We start from the raw sequence: 23,291 nt of genomic DNA, 5'->3' as shown, positions 1-23,291 counted from the left end.
TTCACACAATGCAATCAGTGTTATTTTTGTGTTGCTTCCGTAATGTACAATCGCAAAAGGCTTTGCTAAAGAGGATAGGGAGGTCTCGAGTTGAGATTTAAAGGGAAATGATTCATTAGAAGGGATGAACAGAGAGATTGTTCAAAGAAGAAAAGACAGTGAAGGTATGACCCTCTCTTCACTCAGGATGGAAAGTAGTGTGGGACAGAAATGAGAGGGGCTAGGATGAGAGTAATGGAACAGGGAGTGGGTGGATCTGAGGTCAGAGAGGTAAGCGGCCGGTGAGGGGAAGAACAGGCAACCAAATAAATAATGGTCAGTTTCCAATGCAAACCACTGTGGTTAACATAATGTAAATTGTTATGTATGCAGCGAGTCCAAATTTTCACAGTATCCAACCCTGCCAAATGAAGACAAAAAACCCCCAACCTGTTAAGCACAAACCAAATATATGAGCATCAGTTGACACCATTGGGTATTTCTCAGATTACCTCAGAGCCATCTGAGATCTCTTTTGCATACGCTTGGTCTCTGATCTGATGCCAAGGGTTTGCTCAGCTGCCCTAGTAAATGAGTGATAACATGCTAGCCCCAAAGAAGTGCATCTGAAGATTTTGGCTGTGGTGCCTAATACAGTAGTTAATTTCTGATCTTTCAGTGCTGAGTTTAAAGCTACACAGTGTGCTGACCTTTTCTCCTCGAATGGAGATAAAATACAGGATGCTGAAGTGCACTGAGGAGATCTAAGCACAATCTCCAGCAGCTCCAGATAAAAACGGGAAATCATGCCATTCAAAAAATCAGGTGGTAGGGGACTGGATGTATCAGGGGACTGATAATGGGAGATGAAGCCTTTCAATTCTAGGTCACTGGTTTGGACCTGGAACACTGAAAGGTCAGCAGATGGTAACAAATATATGAAATGATTTTGATGGGGTCTCGGTCCAATTCCTTATGAATAAACATCGCCATGACAAAAGATACCACTACAGTTATCATAAATTAGCACCCAGTTTGGCAGTGGTCTAAGAAGGGCCAATGACTGAATGGGTCCTGGGGCCTGGACTCCCTTTATTATTCCTTAATAACTGAACTTAAGAATGGCCATAGTGGGTCAGACCAATGGTCCATCTAGCCCCGTATCGTGTCTTCTGATAGTGGCCAGTGCCAGGTGCTTCAGAGGGAATACAGAACAGGCAATCATCAGGTGATCCATCCCCTGTCATCCACTCCCAGCTTCTGGCAAACAGAGCCTAGGGACACTCAGAGCATGGTGGGCAGGGACGCAACTGGGTAGAGATACATGAGTGTTAGGAGAAGGGAAAAATGTGGACAAAGCATGTTCGTTTTCCTGTGCTGCACACATTCAGTGGCTAGAGAACTCCAGTATAGTGGCTGCAGTCTGCCCCCTTTGTAAGCACTAGATTCAGTTTAAAAACGGGATGTCAAAAATAGGGGAGTTTTAAAGACTCAGAATAGTAACATGGGGGAAGGTCCTCCAGGATCTCCTCCACCACTCCCAAGGACAATGTTGCAGTGTCCCTCCCTCTGGTTCAAGAGGACAGGATCCAGCTCCCTTGGGAGCTCCTCTTTGTCTGGGTTCTTATATGCATCCAGCAGCATGGTTTCTGAATGCTTGTGCTGCTCCATGTATGTCAGTAATGGCTTCTGCTAAAAATGAAGTACTAATCTCCTCCTCCTTACTCCCCTCCAGTCCCAGGACAAGCTGCATGTGCAGATATTCCAGCCTTGTCAGTTTGGTATTAGGCTGCTGGGATGCCCCATCACAAATGTTTGGTTTGAAAGGGACTCTCCAGGTTGGTGGTCATAAACATTGGCCTACCATTTCAGATCTCCCATACTGACAGGCTTACCTTCAGAAGGATTGCTTGTTTATATGCTCTTTTCAACCAGTTCATGCTGCTACTGCGATAAAAGAGGAACGCAGACACTCAGATTTCATTCAGTCTTATTGGTACACAATAAGGACACGAGGCATAGACTGCTAGGTATAGGCTGTACAGCTGTAATGTAAAAAATAGTGTTCTTCTTGAATAGGCCAGTGACCCGAGTACCTATGAATTGATACAGAAGATACACACCCTACAGAAACGGCTCATCAGTAAGACAGAAGAAGTGGTTGAGAAAGAATTGCTTCTTCAGGTACTGTAGCATCATCTCTGTCATCAGTATCTCAGCATAGTATAGCTGTTGTACCCTGCATATGCAGCCTCCGGACCATAGGTATGCTCCCAATATTGTTATTAGGATGCCTTTCCTCTGAATTGTGGAGTTTGCTTGTTCTCCTGCATTTCCCTTAGCTAGTGGTAGATGGCAGCACTCACACATACATAGAGAACAAATATCACCTGGTCAGTTGACTTTTATACTCCAGTCACTGATATCTGGATGACTCTGAAAAATAAAACAAAAGGTTTGATTTATTTTATTTGGCCACCAAAAGCCAAACCAAATAAAAATGAAATCAACCAGGTATTTTCTTCAGTGTCCTGGTAATGACAGGCATGATCAAAAGGACTAAGAAATGCCTGACCAAGGAAATTATGTTTACTTGAAAGCTGATCCATTGATTTATAGGCAGTCATCATCCCAGTAGCAGAACAGGAGATCCTCCAGCCCCTAAATAAAGGGATCAAGAAGAAGAGAGGCTGTTGTATTGCTTTCCTGATGGAGCTGCATATGAGGGGGTTACTCTACCAGCATTCAGGCACATTTGCAAATAGAGCACCCCTATTGGGGATAAAGAGAGGGACCGGACCCTGGCTGAGATTTAAGACTCTAGGAAACAAGCAGCAACTAAGTTCCATACTGTGAAGCCTTTTTCTTCTCTCCCCTTGGCCTTGCTTATTGAGTTTGCTCTGCAGCTGATGTATGCAGCCAGAGTATAGAACACATCTATCCCCAAAGGTCCTACCATACATATTTCAATCTGAATAAAGCCCCTTGTGTTTAAAGATATTTGACATTTTTCCACCTTTAGTTATTGTTCTAAACTGCCCTGGTCTCCCAGGAACTGCTCTGCCATCGCAGGAAGAAATGAAGCTTTTGTTGATTCGTGTCACCAACAGAATCTTTTTCTTATGCTACTGAGAGTGGAAGGTGATAACATGGAAATAAACGGGTACCTTTATGGTAGAGCTGTAAACGCTATGGGCAGACTCGCCACTTCCAAATAGAGGTGAATTTTTTATGGGTCTTTTGTTGCATGCAGGTCAGGTCTTTTCTGGGCCCTTGGGGGAAAGTGAGAATTCTTGATGTTTTGCTATTAATCTCTGGAATGCTCTAAACCGGAGACTGTAATAGATTGGTGGGGCTATGATGCTGGTTCAAAGAACCACACTGCTTTTTGTGTACTTGCGATATGTTGAACACAGTGAGTTTTGCGAATGTTCTCAGATTTCTGGGTAGGCGTGCTGGGTGCTTTGGATGTGTTTAAATCAACACAACAATCCTTGGGCAGAGATGGAATACTGGCAGAAATATATAAATCTGTGGGTCCAAAGGTGGTAACAGCACTCCAGAAGATCCTTACTGACACCTGGGACAATGAAGAAATGCCACAAAACTTCAAAGATGCCACAATTATTCCTTTATTTAAAAATAAAGGCAGCAAAATGGTCTGTGATAACTACTGTGGGATATCTCCTATCTGTTGCTGGAAAAATCTTTGCTTGTGTCCTCCTGAACTGACTGATTTCATCTGTCTCAGAAGCCAATCTACCTGAGACTCAGTGTGGATTCAGACCTGGTCATAACACCATAGACATGATTTTTAGTATCAGGCAAATACAAGAAAAATGTATCAAACAAAACATGGATCTGTTTAGTGTCTTCATTGATCTGACAAAAGGATTTGATGCAGTCAATAGAGGAGGATCATGGATGATCCTCAGCAAACTTCGTTGCCCACCAAAACTTGTAAAGATCATTCGTTTATTTCATGAAGGGATGCAAAGTCAGGTACTTTTTAATGGAGATCTCATTAACTCCTTTCTCATTTCAAATGGAGTCAAACAAGGCTTGGTCTTTGCCCCTGTACTGTTCAACCTCTTCTTCACCCAAGTTCTCAACCGTGCTACAGGTGGGCTCAACAGAGGCATATACATCAGATACAGACACAATAGCTCAGTATTCAATCTTATAAGGCTTAAAGCAAAAAGAAAAGTAACAGAACTACTAATAAGAGAAGCACTCTTTGCCGATGATTGTGCCCTCCTAGCACACACAGAGGGAGCTCTCCAGTGCATCATAGATCGCTTTGCTGAAGCATCAAAATTGTTTGGCCTCACAATCAGCCTGGAGAAAACTCTGGTGGTGCACCAATCATTTTCACCACGCCGTGTCATATCCCCTAGCATATCCATTACCTATCTTGGCAGCAATATCTCTAATGATGGATCGCTTGATAAAGAGATTACAAACAGGACAGAGAAAGCTTCTCAGTCATTAGGAAAGCTACGTAACAAAGTCCTGAAATCCCACAACAATAACCCTCTCAACAAAAACAAAACGTTATCATGCCTTTGTGCTCACATCTCTCTTCTGCGGTTGAGAGACCTGGACACCATACAAATAGCTAGAGGCCTTCCATATGCGGTCTCTGCGTGCCATTATGGGGATCCATTGGCAGGACAAAATTACCAACCTGGAGGTTCTCCAAAAGTCAAATGCCACAAGCATCCAGGCCATGCTGATAAAAGCCCAACTACGATGGGAGGACATGTCATTAGGATACCTGAATATCAACTCCCCAGGAGCATTTTCTATGGCGAATTGGCACAAGGACACCAGAATCAAGGCCACCCCAGAAAGTGCTACCAGGACAGCATCAAGAACAGCACGCACTTTGGTGCAGTAAAACCGGATGATCTTGAGAAGGCTGTGTTAAATAGATCAGTATGGCAACATACAACACTCAGAGCCTTTGAAGAAGACAGAAATAATCGATTGTTAGCTGCCAGGGAAAAGTGTCATACCCCTGCTATAGCTACCAAGATGCTCACCAATAACTTTGTCTGCCTGATCTGCTCACGAGAATGCACCTCATGCTTTGGACTTCAGAGTCACTCCAGAATCCACAAAAAGAGAGAGCATGAAAACGTCATCTTCGAACCAATGGACTACACACACAAATCAACACATACGAACAAAAATGGAGTTACACCTGGCATGGAGGGAACTTTGTGGACTGGGCATTGAGCACAGTGTAAGGAATTGGTATTTGGAAATATCCCTTTTTTCTGGAAACGGTTGGACCATCTACTCTCAGTTGCATGCAAGGTTTGGAGAGTGTTCATTTTACCACATTCTCACAGCAGAACCATAACATTTGCACAAGAAAAATAAATGCTACCTGTATCATACATACTCCAGCTCTGCCTTCCATCCATGACTCCAGTCTTTTTTTTGTGTGTGAATAATATTTGAAAAATCACACAAAGCACTGAGTGGGGACCATCTTTTAGGATCAGATGGGCACACTGATGGGAATATTTTTGATTAAGAACCGCTGAATATAGATAGCTATCTACTTACTCATCAGATTTGCTCCTATATGTATTTGGTCATATCCACTTTAGCCTCTAAAATATGTTTTCATTACTTTTTACTCCTCTTAGATCTGCAGAAACAATGCAGCTATGAGAGAGTGTGCTACATTCCATGCTGGCTTACACATCATCAACAGAAAAATTAGCTACTTTTCAATTGGAGAATCTTTCTTGCTGGTAATATGTGAGCCAGGAAGAAACCAGCTTGACTCTCAGATTCCAGACTATCAGTAAACAAAACCACCCTTTTTAACCTGCCATCTGAGTAGATTTGCTCTGTAAATCAACCACTGATAGGTAATAAATATGAAGCACCACACTGCCATTTTTGGAGCCATTTTTCAGAGAAGAAATTACACTTTAAGTGACAAATAGAGAAATGCCTCCGTGTGTGTTAAATTATTAACTCCTTACAGTCCTCTTGCAGTTTCAACAAGACATTATTCTTCAGTTGTGTCTTAAACTAACATTCATAGTATTGCTGTGCTCTGTAAAAAATGCGGCTGCATGTCACCCCAGAGATTTCAGTGGTGGGTGAAAGTCTTTGTGAACATGTGTACTATAGTATATAAAATGCTTTGGCTCCTTCAGGGCAAAAGGTGCTTTCTGGCTATAAGATCTTATTATTGCAGCAGAGATGCTCCAGAGAGTGAATCATAAATAATGATTAAAAAAGTATTTGCCCATTTTGTGTATATGGGTTGAGTTCTTCACAGGTATGGCGCTTAATTGCATAATGAACAGTGACGTGTACTAAATGCACAAAGTAACCAAATTGCCTTGTTGGGATTATGATTAGGGTGGCTTTAGGAAAATGTCCCATTAAAAGTGAATTATGTGCTGCTGTATTTGTTTAAAATCTAGTTCTGTTTCTTCAAAGTGAATTCGTTCTTTAATTTGATTTTATGTCTGACTGGCTAAAAGTCTGGTTTATTTTACTGCAGGCCTCTGAGTTTATTACAGTGGGAAGGTTCACGTTATGTCTCAGTTGTCAGTTATCTTCTCTAAAGATTGGTCATAAGCATAAGGGAGCATATACAGCATAGGGACATTTTCAACCATGAGTTGAAAGGATGCTTGATTGCCTCCTGGTAACAAAAATAAAATCCTACCATTTAGTCTCATTTAAACTTAGCATATCGTAGGGATGGTACCGTTCTGCTACATTTTTACTGGATTTTTTAAAAATTTTTTTTAATATTCAGCAACAATAAAGACCAGGACTGGGGAATTAGGATCTGCAAGCTTGGGAGCACCCTGGACTCCCATATCTTGCTGGCTTGCACTACATCATATTGGCCCAAATCCTCAGTTGGTACACATCAGCATAGTTCTGTTGAAGTCATTACTTGGGAAAAGATGGCTGGCTTGGTTGGTAACCTGGAACTTGAAAAGCTGAGGTTCAATTCCCTGTGGCCCTACTACAGACTTTCTCTGTGACTTGGGCAAGTCACTTAGTTACTCTGTGCCTCGGTTTCCCAAGGGGATTATAGCATACATCATGGGGATGTAGTGAGGATAAATACCTTAAAGATTGTGAGGTGCTCAGATACCATAGTAATGGTGGCCAGATAAGTACTGGAAATAGATGATGTGTATTCTCTCTGTTAACTTGACAGTTGTTCTGTTCCATTTAATTTTGGGTTCTTACACCATGCTCATCCTTGTGGTATCTGAGTAGGGATCTAACAAACTGTTCCTCAGAGGTGTGTTGAAATCACTGCTAATGCTGGTCCACAGAACATAATGTGTTGGGACTGTATGAAACAATGTATTTAAGCTGTAACAGGAGACTAATGCTAGGCTACATCTACATTACGAACTAGGGGTGTAATTCTGCTGCTTATGTACCTAAACTAACGCTAGCTCTCCTGAAGTTAGTGTGAGTATGAATATCTGGGTAGCCGCGGAATCATGAGTAGCAGCAGTGGAGACATGGCTGAGCTGTGCTGAGTAAAAGCCCACCTGAAACTGGTGGCTATACACTCAGCACCCCACCTCTGCTGCTGCTACCACCATGCGGCCACGACAACGCTGCTGTTTACACCCATGCTAGCTTGATGAGGCCTAATGCCGGAGAATCACACCCCTAGCTCACAGTGTAGACATGGCCATACTCACGTTTTTACACAGGTAGAAATCTCAGTGAAGTCAATGCAAGTTTTGACTAAGTAAGGACGGAGTAAAAATGTCCAGGAGCTTCAGCATTTAGTTCTATGTGTACTGTGAAATGGTCGGCCTGGCTGTTTGTTATAAAACGATCTTGATCCACTTATTTTAAAAATCCCAGGCATTTTCCTCAGCATGCCTTATGGGAGCCTAGTCCTCTCAAAACCGCTTTCTCCCACCAGCCTGTCATGGAGCCTGCTTCCGCTAGGTCCTTCATTGCTGCAACAGTGTTTAATATATATTGCATTGTTTTGAACATGACCTGGAAAGTCTCGTCAGTCACTCGGAAAAAAGGAGCTGCTCATCAGAAGGGTCCCTCTGCTAGTGAACACCTATTCTGTCATGTTAGGGGTATGCATGTTTATCTGTCTTTATTTTGGTTTCCTTAAGGTTCAGCTTCACTTTAGGTGACTATCTCTACTCATTCATAGTGGCTGAGATTTATTTTGCGCTCTCAGAACTGGCATATGTATGCTTTGGTTGGCTTTCAGTGGCTTCCTTATTTGCATAAAGGCAGTCCTCGGACTTACAACAAAATTGGTTCCTGAAAATTGCGTCGTAAGTCGAAATGTCGTAACTCAGAACCACAATCCACTCCATTGCGAGACCGAGCATCGTAAAAGTCGAAACCAATTTTGTAAGTCAAATGAGGGTGTCAATTCAGAAACGTTGTAAGTGCCATTCATCATAAGTCAAATGTCGTAAAGGTGAGGGTTGCTTATATTTGTTGGAAACAACTTCATTTGTGAGCTTACATGTTGCATGGAGGGTAGATAGGCGTAGCTGGGCATTTTATGACAGAAAATTATCTGTTTAGGTAAAAATACCTATAATTCACTTCAGGAAATTATTCATTATGGCATCCCTACTAATTTATTTTAACCTACAGTAAGTAGGCTTCCTAGATTCCAAAGCCAGAAGGGACCACTGTGATCTAGTCTGACCTTCTGCATAATATGGGCCAAAGGGCTCCCCCAAAATAATTTCTAGAGCATATCTTTTATAAAAACATCCAATCTTGATTTTAAAATTGATTTTAAAATACGGACAATCCACCATGACCATATTTTCTGATGGTTAATTACCCTCATTGTTAATAATTTACACCTTATTTCCAGTCTGGATTTGTCTAACTTCACCTTCCAGCAACTGAATCATGTTATACCTTTTTCTACCTGAATATTACCACCTCTGACTTACAGATCACCATCTCTCTATCTCCTTGCCTGCAGAGAGTCTTTAGTGTAGTTTGGACCAGTGTTTTGCACGCAGTGAAACTTACAGGCCCACTTCAGCTACCAATGTGCCAAGCACAAAGAAAGGAAAATCAAAAGGATGTCACAAGAAGGAAAGAACCTGAAAAAATGCTCCTGAAGGATGAGTTAATATCTGAAGTACCTACATACATTACTTTATATACTGCATTGGAGACCTCAGTTCAAGCCAGATCCATGGCAACAGGTGAAATTAATTTAACTGCAATAGCCCAGCAGGCTGCTATGCATCAAAACTTCCATATCAGTAATTAGACATTTGCGGTTGGTCTTTGGCTGGAAGTGTTCCAGAACTGGAGTTCATAGGCTGTTATTTTTCATTTTAAGAAAGAATGGCGCTTGCTTTTGAGTCCAAATCTAGATCACTGGGACCTTGGCTAAGGCAATTCTGAATGTGTCTTTCAGGACGCTGGCTGCTATGTCTACAACGGGGGAGCAAATTTCTTCGCCACTACTAGCTCCCAATTGCAAAGCCAAAACAATGTGCCTGATACTTCACCCTATTACTCCAGCCGTGCATCAGTGGAACTGCAAGCCCCTTCCGCCTGAAAAATTATCCTTACCTTGTACAGCTTCTTTATGATGCCCTCTTAAGGAGATTTTTCCATCCAAAAAATAAAAAGGAGGGATTTTTTATGTAGATTTTTATATGTCAGGTCATAGTCTACCTCTGTTTCCTGGGGGACTTTGACATCCTCTGATCTGGAGAACCGGACTGTAACATCACATTTGGAGGTTGAAGCCCATTGCGCAGCTCTTGAAGCCTGCAATTAAGGGGATGGCATATTGAGTCTGGGGGTATGTCTACACTGTAAATTAATTGAAGCACAGGTAGGCATACCCATGCAAGCTTTAATTTAGCTAGTGTGGGTAACAGTATGTGCAGACGTAGCAGAATGAGCTTCAGCACAGGTTAGCTGCCCTATTACAAGCTTGCTGGGGACCCTGGTATGTATTTGGGTTGCTAGCCCACACTGAAGTCTGTGCCACTGCATCTTCACTGCTATCGTTACCATGCTAGCTAGATTAAAGCTAGTACGGGTATGCCTAGCCATGCTACAATCATGCCCATTTGCAATGTAGACATACCTTTAGGCCTTGTCTACACTTAAAAGCTTTGCCAGTGTAGCTACACTGGTATAGCTGTACCAGCAAATCCTCCTAGTGAAGTTTATATTGGCAAACGCATCTCTGACACATCCCTTTTGTCTGAATATCTTATACCAGTTCCCCGAGCTAAATAAGCTATGCTGGCAAAAGGACATTTTTTTGCTGGTATAACTGCATCTACGCTATGGCAAAAAAATCATACCCCGTAACCCCTATCTGACATAGTCATGCTGGCAAAACTTTAAGTGTAGACAAGGCCTTAGGGTTGACCAAATGTTTCTAATATGAAAAACAAGCAGAAAAATACTCTTCCCATCCCCCCGAAAAAAGCAGAACATTGAGGCTGTCTTTATGCAACGTGAGGAGCCAGGAAAAAGAATGAGCACATGGGGCCTGATTTTCAACTGCATGATTCCAGCTCTAAGTCAGCTGTGCAGATGCCATTGGAGTTACACTGTCGTACGGCTGGAGTAATACAGTGGAGTGTTAGACACATTGTTTGTCTTTTGCCTTTGTAATTGGGAGCTAGTAGCCGCAAAGAAATCCCCCCAGCCCCTGCGATACACATAGCAGCCAGCGTACTGAAAGACACATTCAGAATTGCCTTAGCCAAGGTTCCAGTGATCTAGATTTGGACTCAAAAGAGAGCACCATTCCTTCTTAGTATGAAGAATAACTTCCCATGAACTCCGGCTCTGGAACACTTCTAGCCAAAGACCAACCGCAAATGTGTAATTACTGATACATAAGTTTTGATGCATAGCCACCTACTGAGCTATTGCGGTCAAATTTATTTCACCTAGTTCCTTGGATCTGACTTGAATAGAGGTCTCCAATGCAGTATATAAAGTAACATATGTAGGTACTACAGATATTGACTTATCCTTCAGGAGCATTTTTTCAGGTTCTTTCCTTCTTGTGACATCCTTTTTATTTTCCTTTCTTTGTGCTTGCCACTGAACTTGGCCGTTGTTCAGTCACTTTACTGGTGCCTGTAGGTGGAAATGTTTTGCATTCTGGTATCTTGTGTTATGTTAAAGGATTTGATTCTTTTTTCGGATCCTTTGCATGGTATGATTATATTTCTGAACAATTGCCATTTCTTTAATGCCTTTTATTTTATCACTGACACATCCCCTTTTTGATTACTCTTTTATTCCCTTTCCTTATACAACTATAAGTGCAGGTTTCAGAGTAGCAGCTGTGTTAGTCTGTATTCACAAAAAGAAAAGGAGGACTTGTGGCACCTTAGAGACTAACAAATTTATTTGAGCATAAGCTTTCGTGAGCTACAGCTCTCTTCATTGGATGCATCCGATGAAGTGGGCTGTAGCTCATGAAAGCTTATGCTCAAATAAATTTGTTAGTCTCTAAGGTGCCACAAGTACTCCTTTTCTTTTTACAACTATAAGTGCTGATCATGAAGTCAGTGAGGCTCTGTGTGTCCATCCCACATGGAGCAGACTGCAGGATTAGTGCCCAAGTTTGCTGTAGGCTTAACTCCTTTTATAAACAAGGAGCTGTGATGTCATAAATTGGCATATTTCTTAGGCCCTGAGGGCAAAGTTCACCTGTGCAGAAGGATAGCATAGTCTATGCATGCACCTCTTAAATTCCCTATAAACATAGAAGCTTAAACTGGGACGTAAATGATGCTTAGGGTATGTGCTTGCTCTCTGCACAGGGGTGAGTTTCACAATGCAAATTTGACTCTTATGTATTCAGAACATATCTCAAGGTACATTAGTTTGTTTTAGTCTTTCTAATCTAAATCCATCTAGAATTAGAACAGTTATGTGCTCTGGAAACATGCTGCATGATAAACTGTTTTTAAAAACATGTTGACATTTATATTATTTTCTGTCCTCCCCGCTACCCCCAGCCTTGTCTACTGCAGTCAAACAGATGAGAATAAAGTCTTCACTAGAAAGCAACCTTTTTTGTTTTTGTTTAGGGGATGTCTATTTAAATCGCACTTTTAAAAACAAGGCAGGAATGGTAGTGATGAGTTTAACTGCATCAGGTGAAGATAATCAGCTGTGTTTAACACTAAGAAAATTGTTTTCCAATAAAAACAAATAGTGATAATATGTCTGGCACTGGGAGATGGAAAGCAAAGCAGATTACTTAGCACCCAAACAAAACATTTTTGATGAAGAATTTTTTCAGTGGACCAGTTTAGTTCTTATTGAATCTTTGTGCAATTACATTACACACCCCTGCTGCCCAGAAAAAACAGATTTCCTGTGATAGATGTTTTTGGACAGCAGCAAGATGTGAATTTATTTGAGAAATTAGAAGAAAATGGATCCCAATAACAATTCAGGGATATCCTTGCCATTTTTAGCTGCTCTGATGGTGTTTCGACCAGAAATATTTCAGGGATAAAGATGCCATTTATAAGGGGGAGGACATTGCTGTTGGAGCAGAAATTCATTTGGGTTTATAGATAGGAAACCTACATACATACTTAATCCATTTTTAATGTTTTTAGGGGAATTTGTGGATTAATTTGAGTTGAAAGGGACCTCTAGCAGGTCTTCAGATTCCATCCTTCTGCATCATGCAGGATTAATTTAATTACACCTAAGCCATCCTTGGCATCCTGTGTTTTAATGCACGTACTCCCAATACATGAACTTTAGTATGCAGGTGAGAGATTGATAGCAATAGATATATTGGAATACACTGTAGAGATGTTCCCGATGTAATCCTTCTGGAACCAGCAGCAACCAGGGCCGGGTTTAATATCTAGGGGTTCCTTTCCATTGACACAATACAGAACTGGCTCAAGCCTCTACCCAGTAACCTGGGAAAATTATACACCACCCTAGGGCACCTTTTGAGAGGCAATACTTCCCCACTTGCAAGCACAGAGTCTGAGTGTAGAAAATAAACTTTTAATAAAGGGAAGGAAGTAACTTGGCATTAATTTGGGAAAGGTCTGCAAACATAAACCATGAGCAAAAGACCCACTCCCCAAGTAAGTTGGGCAGTCTCCTTTCCCCCTCAGGTTCTTAAGTCCAGCATCCCAAAAGTCCCTTTAACGTTCCCGCCCCTTCTCTGCACCCCACTCATAGTTGCTGTCCTTGGTCAGTGCAGACCCAGAGTTCAGAGGCGCATCTGCAGAGTTTGCCTCCCACCCTGGGTGGAGGTAAGGAGGCACCTTACTCGCTCCGCTGCTTGGGCACTTGCCCACTGCGCCTCTCCGCCAGCTGCCCTGCTCGCTGCACTCGCTACTTCACCAGGCAATTGTCAATCACCTTCTGTTGCCACCTGCCTCTCTGCTGTGACCTCTGCACATCAGTCTCCTAGTGATTGTCAGCTCTTTGCAGGCTGGGCGGAGACACTGCCCCAGCTCAAGTTATTGCAGCTCTCAGAGATTGAGCATTTAAAATAACAAAAGAGGCTCCTAATGAAACCCATTTAGCTCTTTCTTTGAACAGTGGGGAGGAACAGGTTTAACCAGTCCAGGGAAGACCCTTGGGGAGGGTCCCCTGAATAGATATGTGGGCACAGTTGGCAATGGGCTTTGTTGCAAGGATAGGTTCCTGGGTTAGTGGTTCTGTTGTGTGGTATGTGGTTGTTGGTGAGTATTTGCTTCAGGTTGGGGGGCTGTCTGTAGGCAAGGACTGGCCTGTCTCCCAAGATTTGTGAGAGTGTTGGGTCACCTTGATTATCATACACATTGTGAAGAGAGTGGTCACTTTGGATGGGCTATTACCAGCAGGAGAGTGAGTTTGTGTGTGGGGGAGCGGAGGGTGAGAAAACCTGGATTTGTGCTGGAAATGGCCCAACTTGATGATCACTTTAGATAAGCTATTACCAGCAGGAGAGTGGGGTGGGAGGAGGTATTGTTTCATGGTCTCTGTGTATATAATGTCTTCTGCAGTTTCCACAGTATGCATCCGATGAAGTGAGCTGTAGCTCACGAAAGCTCATGCTCAAATAAATTGGTTAGTCTCTAAGGTGCCACAAGTACTCCTTTTCTTTTTGCGAATACAGACTAACACGGCTGTTACTCTGAAACCTGTGTTTACATAAACACACCCAAAGTCTTCACACCCCCTTCCCCCCCCCGCCCCGGCTAGATCTCAGGGAAGCATTCATTCAGATCCCGCTTACATCTACACTCCTGATGTGCAGCACTAGCCTAGTTCTAGTGTTCCCTCAAATCAAGGACCAAATGTGTTTGCGTATTGGTCAGGGTACTAGCCTGGGACTTGGGACACCTGGGATTCTTTGCTCCCTGATAGATGTTTTGTGACCTTGGGCAAGTCAGCCTCTCTGTACCCCATTTGCCCCATCTTTAAAATGAGGTTAATAGCACTGCCTTGCCTCACAGGGGTATGGAGAGGATGAATATGTTAAAGGTGGAAGGCATTCAGATACTATGGTGATGGATTCAGAGTAGCAGCCGTGTTAGTCTGTATTCGCAAAAAGAAAAGGAGGACTTGTGGCACCTTAGAGACTAACCAATTTATTTGAGCATAAGCTTTCGTGAGCTACAGCTCACTTCATCGGATGCATGCAGTGGATTATCACTACAAAAGGTTCCTCCTCCCCTCCCCCGCTCTCCTGCTGGTAATAGCTCACCTTAAGTGATCACTCTCGTTACAGTGTGTATGGTAACACCCATTGTTTCATGTTCTCTGTGTATATAAATCTCCCCACTGTATTTTCCACTGAATGCATCCGATGAAGTGAGCTGTAGCTCACGAAAGCTTATGCTCAAATAAATTGGTTAGTCTCTAAGGTGCCACAAGTCCTCCTGTTCTTTTTATGGTGATGGAGACCATTATTATATTAATTACTTGTGTTCTGGTCGCACCCAGGAACCCTAATCAAGGATCAGAGCCTCAATGTTGTAAGTGCTGTACAGGCATGTACATGTACAAGCATCCCAGAGAATTCACAGTCTACGTGACAGACAGGATGCAAAAGGACAAAAGGCAGAGAGCGGGTTGGGAGGATGAGATGAATGCACACAATTTAGCAGAAAAGCAGAACTCACAGAGACCACCACATTCCTTTTGCTGGAATCTTGCACCAAATCTGAACCCGTGAATCGTGAGCATTAACCCAAAGTGCTATTAAACGGCAAACACTACATGTAATAGGTCAACTTCTGAAGTTCTGAATCAGGCAAAACTGCAATTGGCTTCAGCTGGAGTTTTGCACGAATAAAGTATGAATGGAGACTTCAGGATTTGGTCCAGTAAGTAACAAATGAACTGAATAAAGAATGTTTACTCCTCATCCCTGGATTCAAGCATATATCTGGGAAAGAAATAAATCTGCTATGCACCTCAGGGTGAAGTATATTAATCAAATAGTTATCTCGTTAAGGAAAGGTAAATTACTTGTTCTGCTGAATAAATACATTGCTATGCATAAAGTTTGCTGTGGTGTTAGCAATGCAGTCTAGATTGTCAGCTATCCAGACCCTTTTAGAGAAAGTAAACAACTGGAGGAGTGCAGCAACAGTATAGCAATGCATTCACAAATCCACATTATAGCACCCAACCCAAAGCTTGCTGAAACTCCCCATTACTCAGGTACCACTTGACAGGCGTTTTTCCGACAGGGCGAATGTATTCAACAGTCCCGAGTGGCAGGACATGTAAAATCCATGACAACACCTTCAGTGATGGATGATTATTGTGTGTGTCATTTAAAAAATGACATACGACAGTGACAGGCAAAGTGGGTTTTTTTAAAATCCTTTCAGTTTCATACCCAGAAGAATTTGAGTAGTGTCAGTGTTGGGGGAACATAGATGACAAGATATGCAACAACAACTAGATCATTTTGAGGGGGAGGTAGGTATCACTGTTAATAAAATCTCTTATGGCCTGATGTCTTTAAAATTGGACACATGGGAGGTCATAGTTTAAAAACATAACATAACCAGGCCCATATTCTGTGGGCACAGCAGTTGCTTCTGCTTGACAATAAGGACCACGTTTTTTCCCTTCTCTTTAGTAGTATTCCTCCGCATTCTTCGTAAACACGCACCGGGAAAGCTAAGAGCTGTTAGTGCACATCAGATTTTAGTTCAAGTTACAGCTACTGAAGGGCAAGCTCTTTTTTGCAAATTAATAATCTCAGAATTGCTGTGTGTATGCCTTGTGTATTTTGTTGCCTTTCAGTGGGTTCCACAGACTCTCAGGGGACAGCTCTTCATTCAGTAAGATACTTGGCATAGGCAAGGAGTTTTTACTACTTTGATAGACAGGTATTTTGTAGTGTTAAGAGAGGACTGGAATTATAAAATGCATATTCAAGAAGCAATATTTTCAAAAGTGTGTAAGTCCCATTTTCAAAAGTGACGGAGGCACTTAGAAGCCTAAGTCCCAGTGTTTTGCTGTGAGGTTTAGGCTAAGTCTCATAGAAAGGCAATGGGACTTGGGCTATTAAGGAACATATTGACAAAGCTGTTTGGATGCCTAAAGTTACCTAGTGGGATTTCCCAAAAGCACCTAAGCAGGTTAAGTGCTTAACTCCCATCGAAATTATCCTGCAGGCTCGTGGTAGATTTAGAACCCAGGTCTCTCAAGTCCTACTCTGCTGCTTGAGCCACTAGCCTACAAGGCTAAGCATTCATTCGCACCAGAACCTTGCTAAGTCTGTCTGCTAGTCTGACCGTTTAGACTGCAGTCAGCTAGGTAAGAGCCATTGCATCATTAAACCAATGTTGTAGTGCAATAGCTTTCGAGCCAAACTGATGTTCACTTGAGGGGACTTTTTGTGTCCTGAAAGTTTGTGTATAATTATTAGCCCAGTCAAAGGTATCACATTGTCTATCTTTCTGACTTATTCATTTAGAATATTTAGACTCCTTGTTGATGGGATCTGCATCAACCTTTTCTAGCCATCCTACAAAATATTTTAAAACAAATCCCTAGGAGAAGATGAAACAGAAGTTTGTTTAGAACTCTGTTCAACCAAAACTCGGGTAAGTTGCAAGGACCTTGAAGTCAGATAGAGCATTTAAATAAGTCCATGCCTTTTCACCACAATTCTCAGTTTCAAGGAACAGCTCACCAAATCTCATTTTTTTTTGTCCTTGTGAACATATAGAAAAGAACAAGTGATCATTAATCCTTCATTTTTTGCCATGACAAAGGTAAACATTGACATCAACAGAGCTACACAGATTTATACTCGCTGACAATCTGGCCCCATATAACTAGCAATCAGAGAAATGCTGTCAATATTTTAGTAAGGGGCTCCTATGTATTTCCCCCCTCCCTTAGCCTGTTATAAACCTTGTGTCATAGACCTTTGAGCTCTGAGGTAGAGGAGCAGAGAGAATCTCTCACATTTGTTTTCCAAGTTGAATAAAACAGCTTTCTCACCAACACCCAAAGAAGCAGAGAACAACACCTGGCAAAAATAAATGTATAGGAAGCAATTGCACTTTTGCTGGAAATGTTTATACTTTGTTCTTGAAAGACAGTGATAATGTAGTGTTCAGCTTGTGCCATTGGGAGAAAGGGTTGAGGTTGAAGACCTTATAAGAGGCTCCAAGGTATTTTTTCCCCTCATTAAGTTGTTTTGAAAATGCCAGTCATTTTGGTGCAGTCTGCTCCACTCCAAGAGAAACAAATTTGCTCTTCAGAAGCATTGTTATGAGCCGGAGGGATAAATCATCTCAGGCAGGGATAATTTAGCACTGTCCTGAGTGGTGCAAATTCCAGCAAAGGCAGGGAAATCATTCCAATCTTCCTTTCAGTTTGGTTGCACCATTTAACGAGGAGCTCCTTGCAGCCCCTTGCAGGACATCCGGGCGAGCGCTGCCACATTGTGGAGGGACTTCAGTGTTCTGTTTCAAGCCTGATTTAGTTTTAGTTTGTGAAAATGTTGCCCAAGACTGTTAAAGGAGGGTCTACTTGATGATATAAATGCAGGCTATTCTAGACAGCTGCCAATTGCAAAGGTATTTGACATATTTAAAATAGACAAGGAGAAAGAGCAAGAGCTTTTGAAAAGTGTTTATTGAGAAAGTTCATATGGCACATAGCTCGAAGTGCTAGAGGCAAATTTCTTCTATTGTTACAAAAATCGTGAAGGTTACTGTATGCTAATTTCTCATATGCCTCACAAAACTCCTAATCATAGACATCCTGAGCCAAGAACTACTGTATTATATATAAAAAAAGTACCTTGCTTATAAAGGAAAAATGATTATGATGGTATATACAGTCTTATTTTAAACCAGATTCTAGCCACCTATTTAATATCTCACAGTGGGGATTTCATCCCATCTAAGAGGCTGTAATACTCCATGACATCATAAACAAAATGGTTCTGGAGTTCAGCCTAGCTCTGACATTTTGGTTATAATGCCAATAAACAAGAAACCCCCTGTGGCATGTTGACTAACTGTTTTCTTCAGCAAAGCCATGTCTGACTGCAATGTGCTTGCAGAGCCGCTATGCTGTTTTTCACCCCTTACTAATTAAAATAAGGATTTCCAGTTTGGTTAAGTGTTTTGGGAGATGGTAAGGTACAGTAAATGGCACATTTTCGCTTTACAACTCCGTCTTCCTTTATTTTCTTTTTGCTGACGGCTGTGGTGCTCCTGTTGCTAGAGACAGGAACAAACACAAAGGAAATTTACTCAGATTGAAATGTTTTTTGCGTGAGGGAGAGTGCTCGGTGCATGGTAGGATTTTTGCAGAGCTGGTTGAGAAGGCTGTTGATGTGTAGCAGCCGTACTAGTCACATTTGTTGAAATATCTAACCAGAAGGCCACACTGATACTATGAGAGAATTGGGGCTTTCTGGTGTATTTTTGCTGCAAATACATCTTCATTAGCGGTCAGATCATTGATCACCTCTAGTTCAAAATCATACACTTGGCTACAAACTACTGGGGTCATTTCAGGAGTTTGCCAGCATCCTGAGCAGATAAGAAAAGGCCATCTAAGTGAACACAGCACTTTGTTCCCAGTTACTGGTTTCTGTGCTGCATACTATCACCTGCAGAAGGAATTGGGTTGTGACTGCAGTAATGGCTGAGTGGCACTCTGGGAATACAAGGGAATGTCGCTCAAAGAGCTGAGATATCAGTCACTGACAGTCTTTTCTCCATGGGAAGAGCGAGCAAAAGGAGCAGTTTTTGGCAGCAGTAATTTCTACTATGTGAAGCAGGCTTAGCCTTCATTTTGGGCTGTATAAGTAGGGGCATTGCCAGCAGATCGAGGGACGTGATCGTTCCTCTCTATTCGACATTGGTGAGGCCTCATCTGGAGTACTGTGTACAGTTTTGGGCCCCACACTACAAGAAGGATGTGGAAAAATTGGAAAGCGTCCAGTGGAGGGCAACAAAAATGATTAGGGGACTGGAACACATGATTTATGAGGACAGGCTGAGGGAACTGGGATTGTTTAGTCTGCGGAAGAGAAGAATGAGGGGGGATTTGATAGCTGCTTTCAGCTACCTGAAAGGGGGCTCCAAAGAGGATGGCTCTAGACTGTTCTCAGTGGTAGCAGATGACAGAACAAGAAGTAATGGTCTCAAGTTGCAGTGTGTGAGGTTTAGGTTGGATATTAGGAAAAACTTTTTCACTAGGAGGGTGGTGAAGCACTGAAATGGGTTACCTAGGGAGGTGTTGGAATCTCCTTCCTTTGAGGTTTTTAAGGTCAGGCTTGACAAAGCCCTGGCTGGGGTGATTTAGTTGGGGATTGGTCCTGCTTTGAGCAGGGGGTTGGACTAGATGACCTCCTGAGGTCCCTTCCAACCCTGATATTCTATGATTCTATGATCTACACTACCATCTTATGTCGGTATAACTACATCTCTCCTGTGTATGGAAAATCCATACCCTCAGCAACACAGTTAAAGCAACCTAACGCCAGTGTAGACAGTTCTATGTTGACTGGAGGGCTTCTCTACCTCTCGGGCAGGTGGATTAACTGGGGTGATGGGAAAAGCTCTCCCGTCAGTGTAGGCAGCGTCTTCACTAAGTGCTACAACGGCACAGCTGCAGTGCTGTAAGTGTAGACAAGCCCTTAGAGGACATCTGCATTGGAGCTGGAGGGTGTAATTTCCAGCTCCAGTAAACATACCCACACTAGCTCTCATCAAACTAGTGCCTAAAAACAGAAGTGTAGCTGTGGCAGCACAAGTGGTGGGAGGGCCTAGCTCCCCTGAATACAACCCCATCCAAGACCCTGGGCTTGTGTTTGGGGAGGCTAGCCCCTGCCACTGCTCGCCCTGCCCATGGCCACATTCTAGGGCATTCGTTGGATCAGAGCTAGCGTGGGTATGTCTCCTTGAGCTGGAAATTATACCTCCAGCTCGGATATAGACATATCTTTAGTGCTTGATAAGGTGCTTCTGCCTGACCACAGAGTGAGTAAATTGATGACCGTGGGAGTCTGAAGAATCAGTCCCTTGGAACTTGCCAAATACCTAGTCAGATCTCTACAGAAGAAATGATTTCCTCTCACTCAGCAAGTGTAGAGTAAGATGGCCAGGGGAATGCAGGAATCTAAGACAGCAGCTAGTTCATATTCAGAGGAAGGAAATAAAAAGCGGGAGGGTAAATGGGACAGAGACTTGGAGACACAGAAACATATTGTCAGAGTACAGCCTAAAGGCAGATCTGTGGGCTCCTCTGAGCTCTCCTGGAAAACAAGTCTCAGACTGATAAGATTGTTCTAAAATAATTCTGTTTTACTTCCACAAATTATACAGCAGCTACCAGAGGCACTGAAATCCTCTTCAGAACTCCTGGAGACTGACTCTAACCCCTAATCTGAGACTCCCAATGTGCACTGCTTACGCACAATGAATGTGGTCTCATCACTTTGCCGTAGCTGTATATTCGCCTGCATCACTAACGGTACATAATTGTAACAATGAGCCCAATCCTGGAACAAAGCTCTAGCCTCCTACTGACTTTGGTGGGAATTTTGCCCACCATGGACTGTATAAAGACTTCAGCTTTTGGGGCCTAGTTCTGAGCTAGAGGAACTTACATTTCTCCTAGCCATGAAAGCTAAGCAGCAATAACTCTGTGAATTACAGGTTTCAGAGTAGCAGCCATGTTAGTCTGAATCTGCAAAAAGAACAGGAGTACTTGTGGCACCTCAGAGACTAACAAATTTATTAAAGCATAAGCTTTCGTGGGCTACAGCCCACTTCATCGGATGCATAGAATGGAACATATAGTAAGAAGATATATGTATACATACAGAGAAGGTAGAAGTTACCATATCTTCATGTCAACTGTCTAAATGGGCTGAAGGGAACACTGAGCCTTGGGGTGGCTCTGGGAGATCAGATTGTTGCTTTGGTGGGTGTGCATGAAAACTCTGGGCATGGGGGAGGCAGTTACACCTTGTGTAAAATTAATTTGGCTAATATGATGTTATGGAGGTTAAACTATATGGAAGGAATGTGCATATTCCCAGGACGTGTGCAGTGTATATTGGAGAAGGGGTAAAAGAAATGCAAATAAAACATGGTACTTAATTAAAATCCTATTAGGGCTCCAAAAGGAGCCACAATAGGTTGTGCTTTCTTTTTCAGATCTATGTGTTTTGGAGCAGGAGATAAAAGTGGAAAGTAATCAGAACTCTGGTGGAAGTAAAATGCTTCCCTTTTAAGACACTCTCTAAACTGCTAACAGCTTTGGATCCAAAAGCAAGCTAGTAAGCCTCTGTGTGTAAATCCAAATTACCTAGCTGATGGGCACAAAGGAGCTGCAAATAATGAATACATCCAGTCAGCAAACAAGCTACTAGAAGACTCAGATTAAGGCCCTCCAGGAAAGGGAGGTGAAAAAAACAAGTCAAGCCTGAAAATAAGGGGGACAGGTTAACCTTAGGGGGTGTGTATGTGGGTGTGTGTGTGTGAGGGAGAGATGGGAACAGGGAATGAGGGTAAGGAAATTGGAACCATGTTTTGCTAAAGGGGGAAATGGGAACAGGGAATGGGAGTAAGGAAACTGGAATCCTGTTTGGTTAAAGGGAGAAATGGGAACAGGGACACAGGTGTAAGGCTCTGTGGTGTCAGAGCTGGGAAGGAGGATACTAAGGAAGGAAACTGGAATCATGCTTGCTGGAAGTTCACCCCAATAAACATCGAATTGTTTGCACCTTTGGACTTCGGGTATTGTTGCTCTCTGTTAATGTGAGAAGAACCAGGGAAGTAAGTGGGTGAAGGAATAAGCCCCCTAACATGGGCCATCTTGATTATCACTACAAAAGTTTTTTTCTCCTGCTGATAATAGCTCATCTTAATTAACTAGCCTCTTACAGTTTGTATGGCAACTTCCACCTTCTCTGTATATATATATATATATATATATATATATATATATATATATATATCTTCTTATTATATGTTCCATTCTATGCATCCGATGAAGTGGGCTGTAGCCCACGAAAGCTTATACTCTAATAAATTTGTTAGTCTCTAAGGTGCCACAAGTCCTCCTGTTCTTTCTGTGAATTACAGGGAAGCCTAGGGGATCTTACCCATACCTCCTCAATAGGCAGGGGTATTGCCACTGAGACCTGCCCTACTTAATGCAAGCAAATACCTGTGCTTTCCAACTGCTTTCAACTCCTGTAGGGAAACTCCAAATCTGCCACCTTTCCAGCTGTGTGTTACAGTTGCAGTCTGGCACAGAGGGGTAGTTTGTAATGGGACAAGGAAGGGTTTACTGGGTCTGCACTTCCATGGATCACGTGTCCCAAGACCCATGCACAGGGCTCCGTGTTTGTCACGGAGGTCGTGGAAAGTCATGGATTCCCTGACTTTCCGCGACCTTCATGACTTGTGCAGCAGCCAGTGTGGCTGACCACAGGGCTGCCCAAGCAGCTGACCCCATGGACCGCCCAAGTAGCAGCCAGTGTGGCTGGTCCCAGGGACCAGTTTGCCTGATTTTAGGAAGTTAATATTATTAATTTGGATAATATGGGTTATAGGCTCACCAATTAATCTGATCAGAAGATAATAAGGTTCTTCTCCCAGAATCAGGCTACACAGAGTTTGCAGGGACTCTCGAGATGAGATGTATGACAGGGCACTTACACTGAGACAAATGTAGCCTTAAAGATGTTTATTGAGATAAATGGAATAATAATTAAATGGTAAAATAATTAGAGTTACAAATGTAGTAATAGTGTTTTAGAGATACATGTGATA

At 42.5% G+C, this 23,291-nt stretch overlaps 1 protein-coding gene across 2 annotated transcripts in view; it reads left to right on the top strand.

Annotated features, from left to right (window-relative positions):
• The window catches only part of CFAP58 (cilia and flagella associated protein 58), a 100,176-nt gene that overhangs the window by 51,703 nt on the left and 25,182 nt on the right, over positions 1 to 23,291 (top strand). Inside the window, exon 15 of one of the 2 annotated variants that reach the window (XM_074959395.1) lies at positions 2,059 to 2,163. The exons of the other annotated variant lie outside the window; for it this stretch is intronic. Coding sequence (XP_074815496.1) covers positions 2,059 to 2,163 — 105 coding nt within the window. The remainder of the gene's footprint in view (positions 1 to 2,058; positions 2,164 to 23,291) is intronic. 2 annotated transcript variants of the gene reach the window in all.

This window comes from Natator depressus, chromosome 7, assembly GCF_965152275.1.
Source record: "Natator depressus isolate rNatDep1 chromosome 7, rNatDep2.hap1, whole genome shotgun sequence".
Taxonomy (NCBI): Eukaryota; Metazoa; Chordata; order Testudines; family Cheloniidae; genus Natator; species Natator depressus.
The sequence above is the reverse complement of the archived record's forward strand: the minus strand, read 5'-3'. Positions and strand labels throughout refer to the sequence as shown.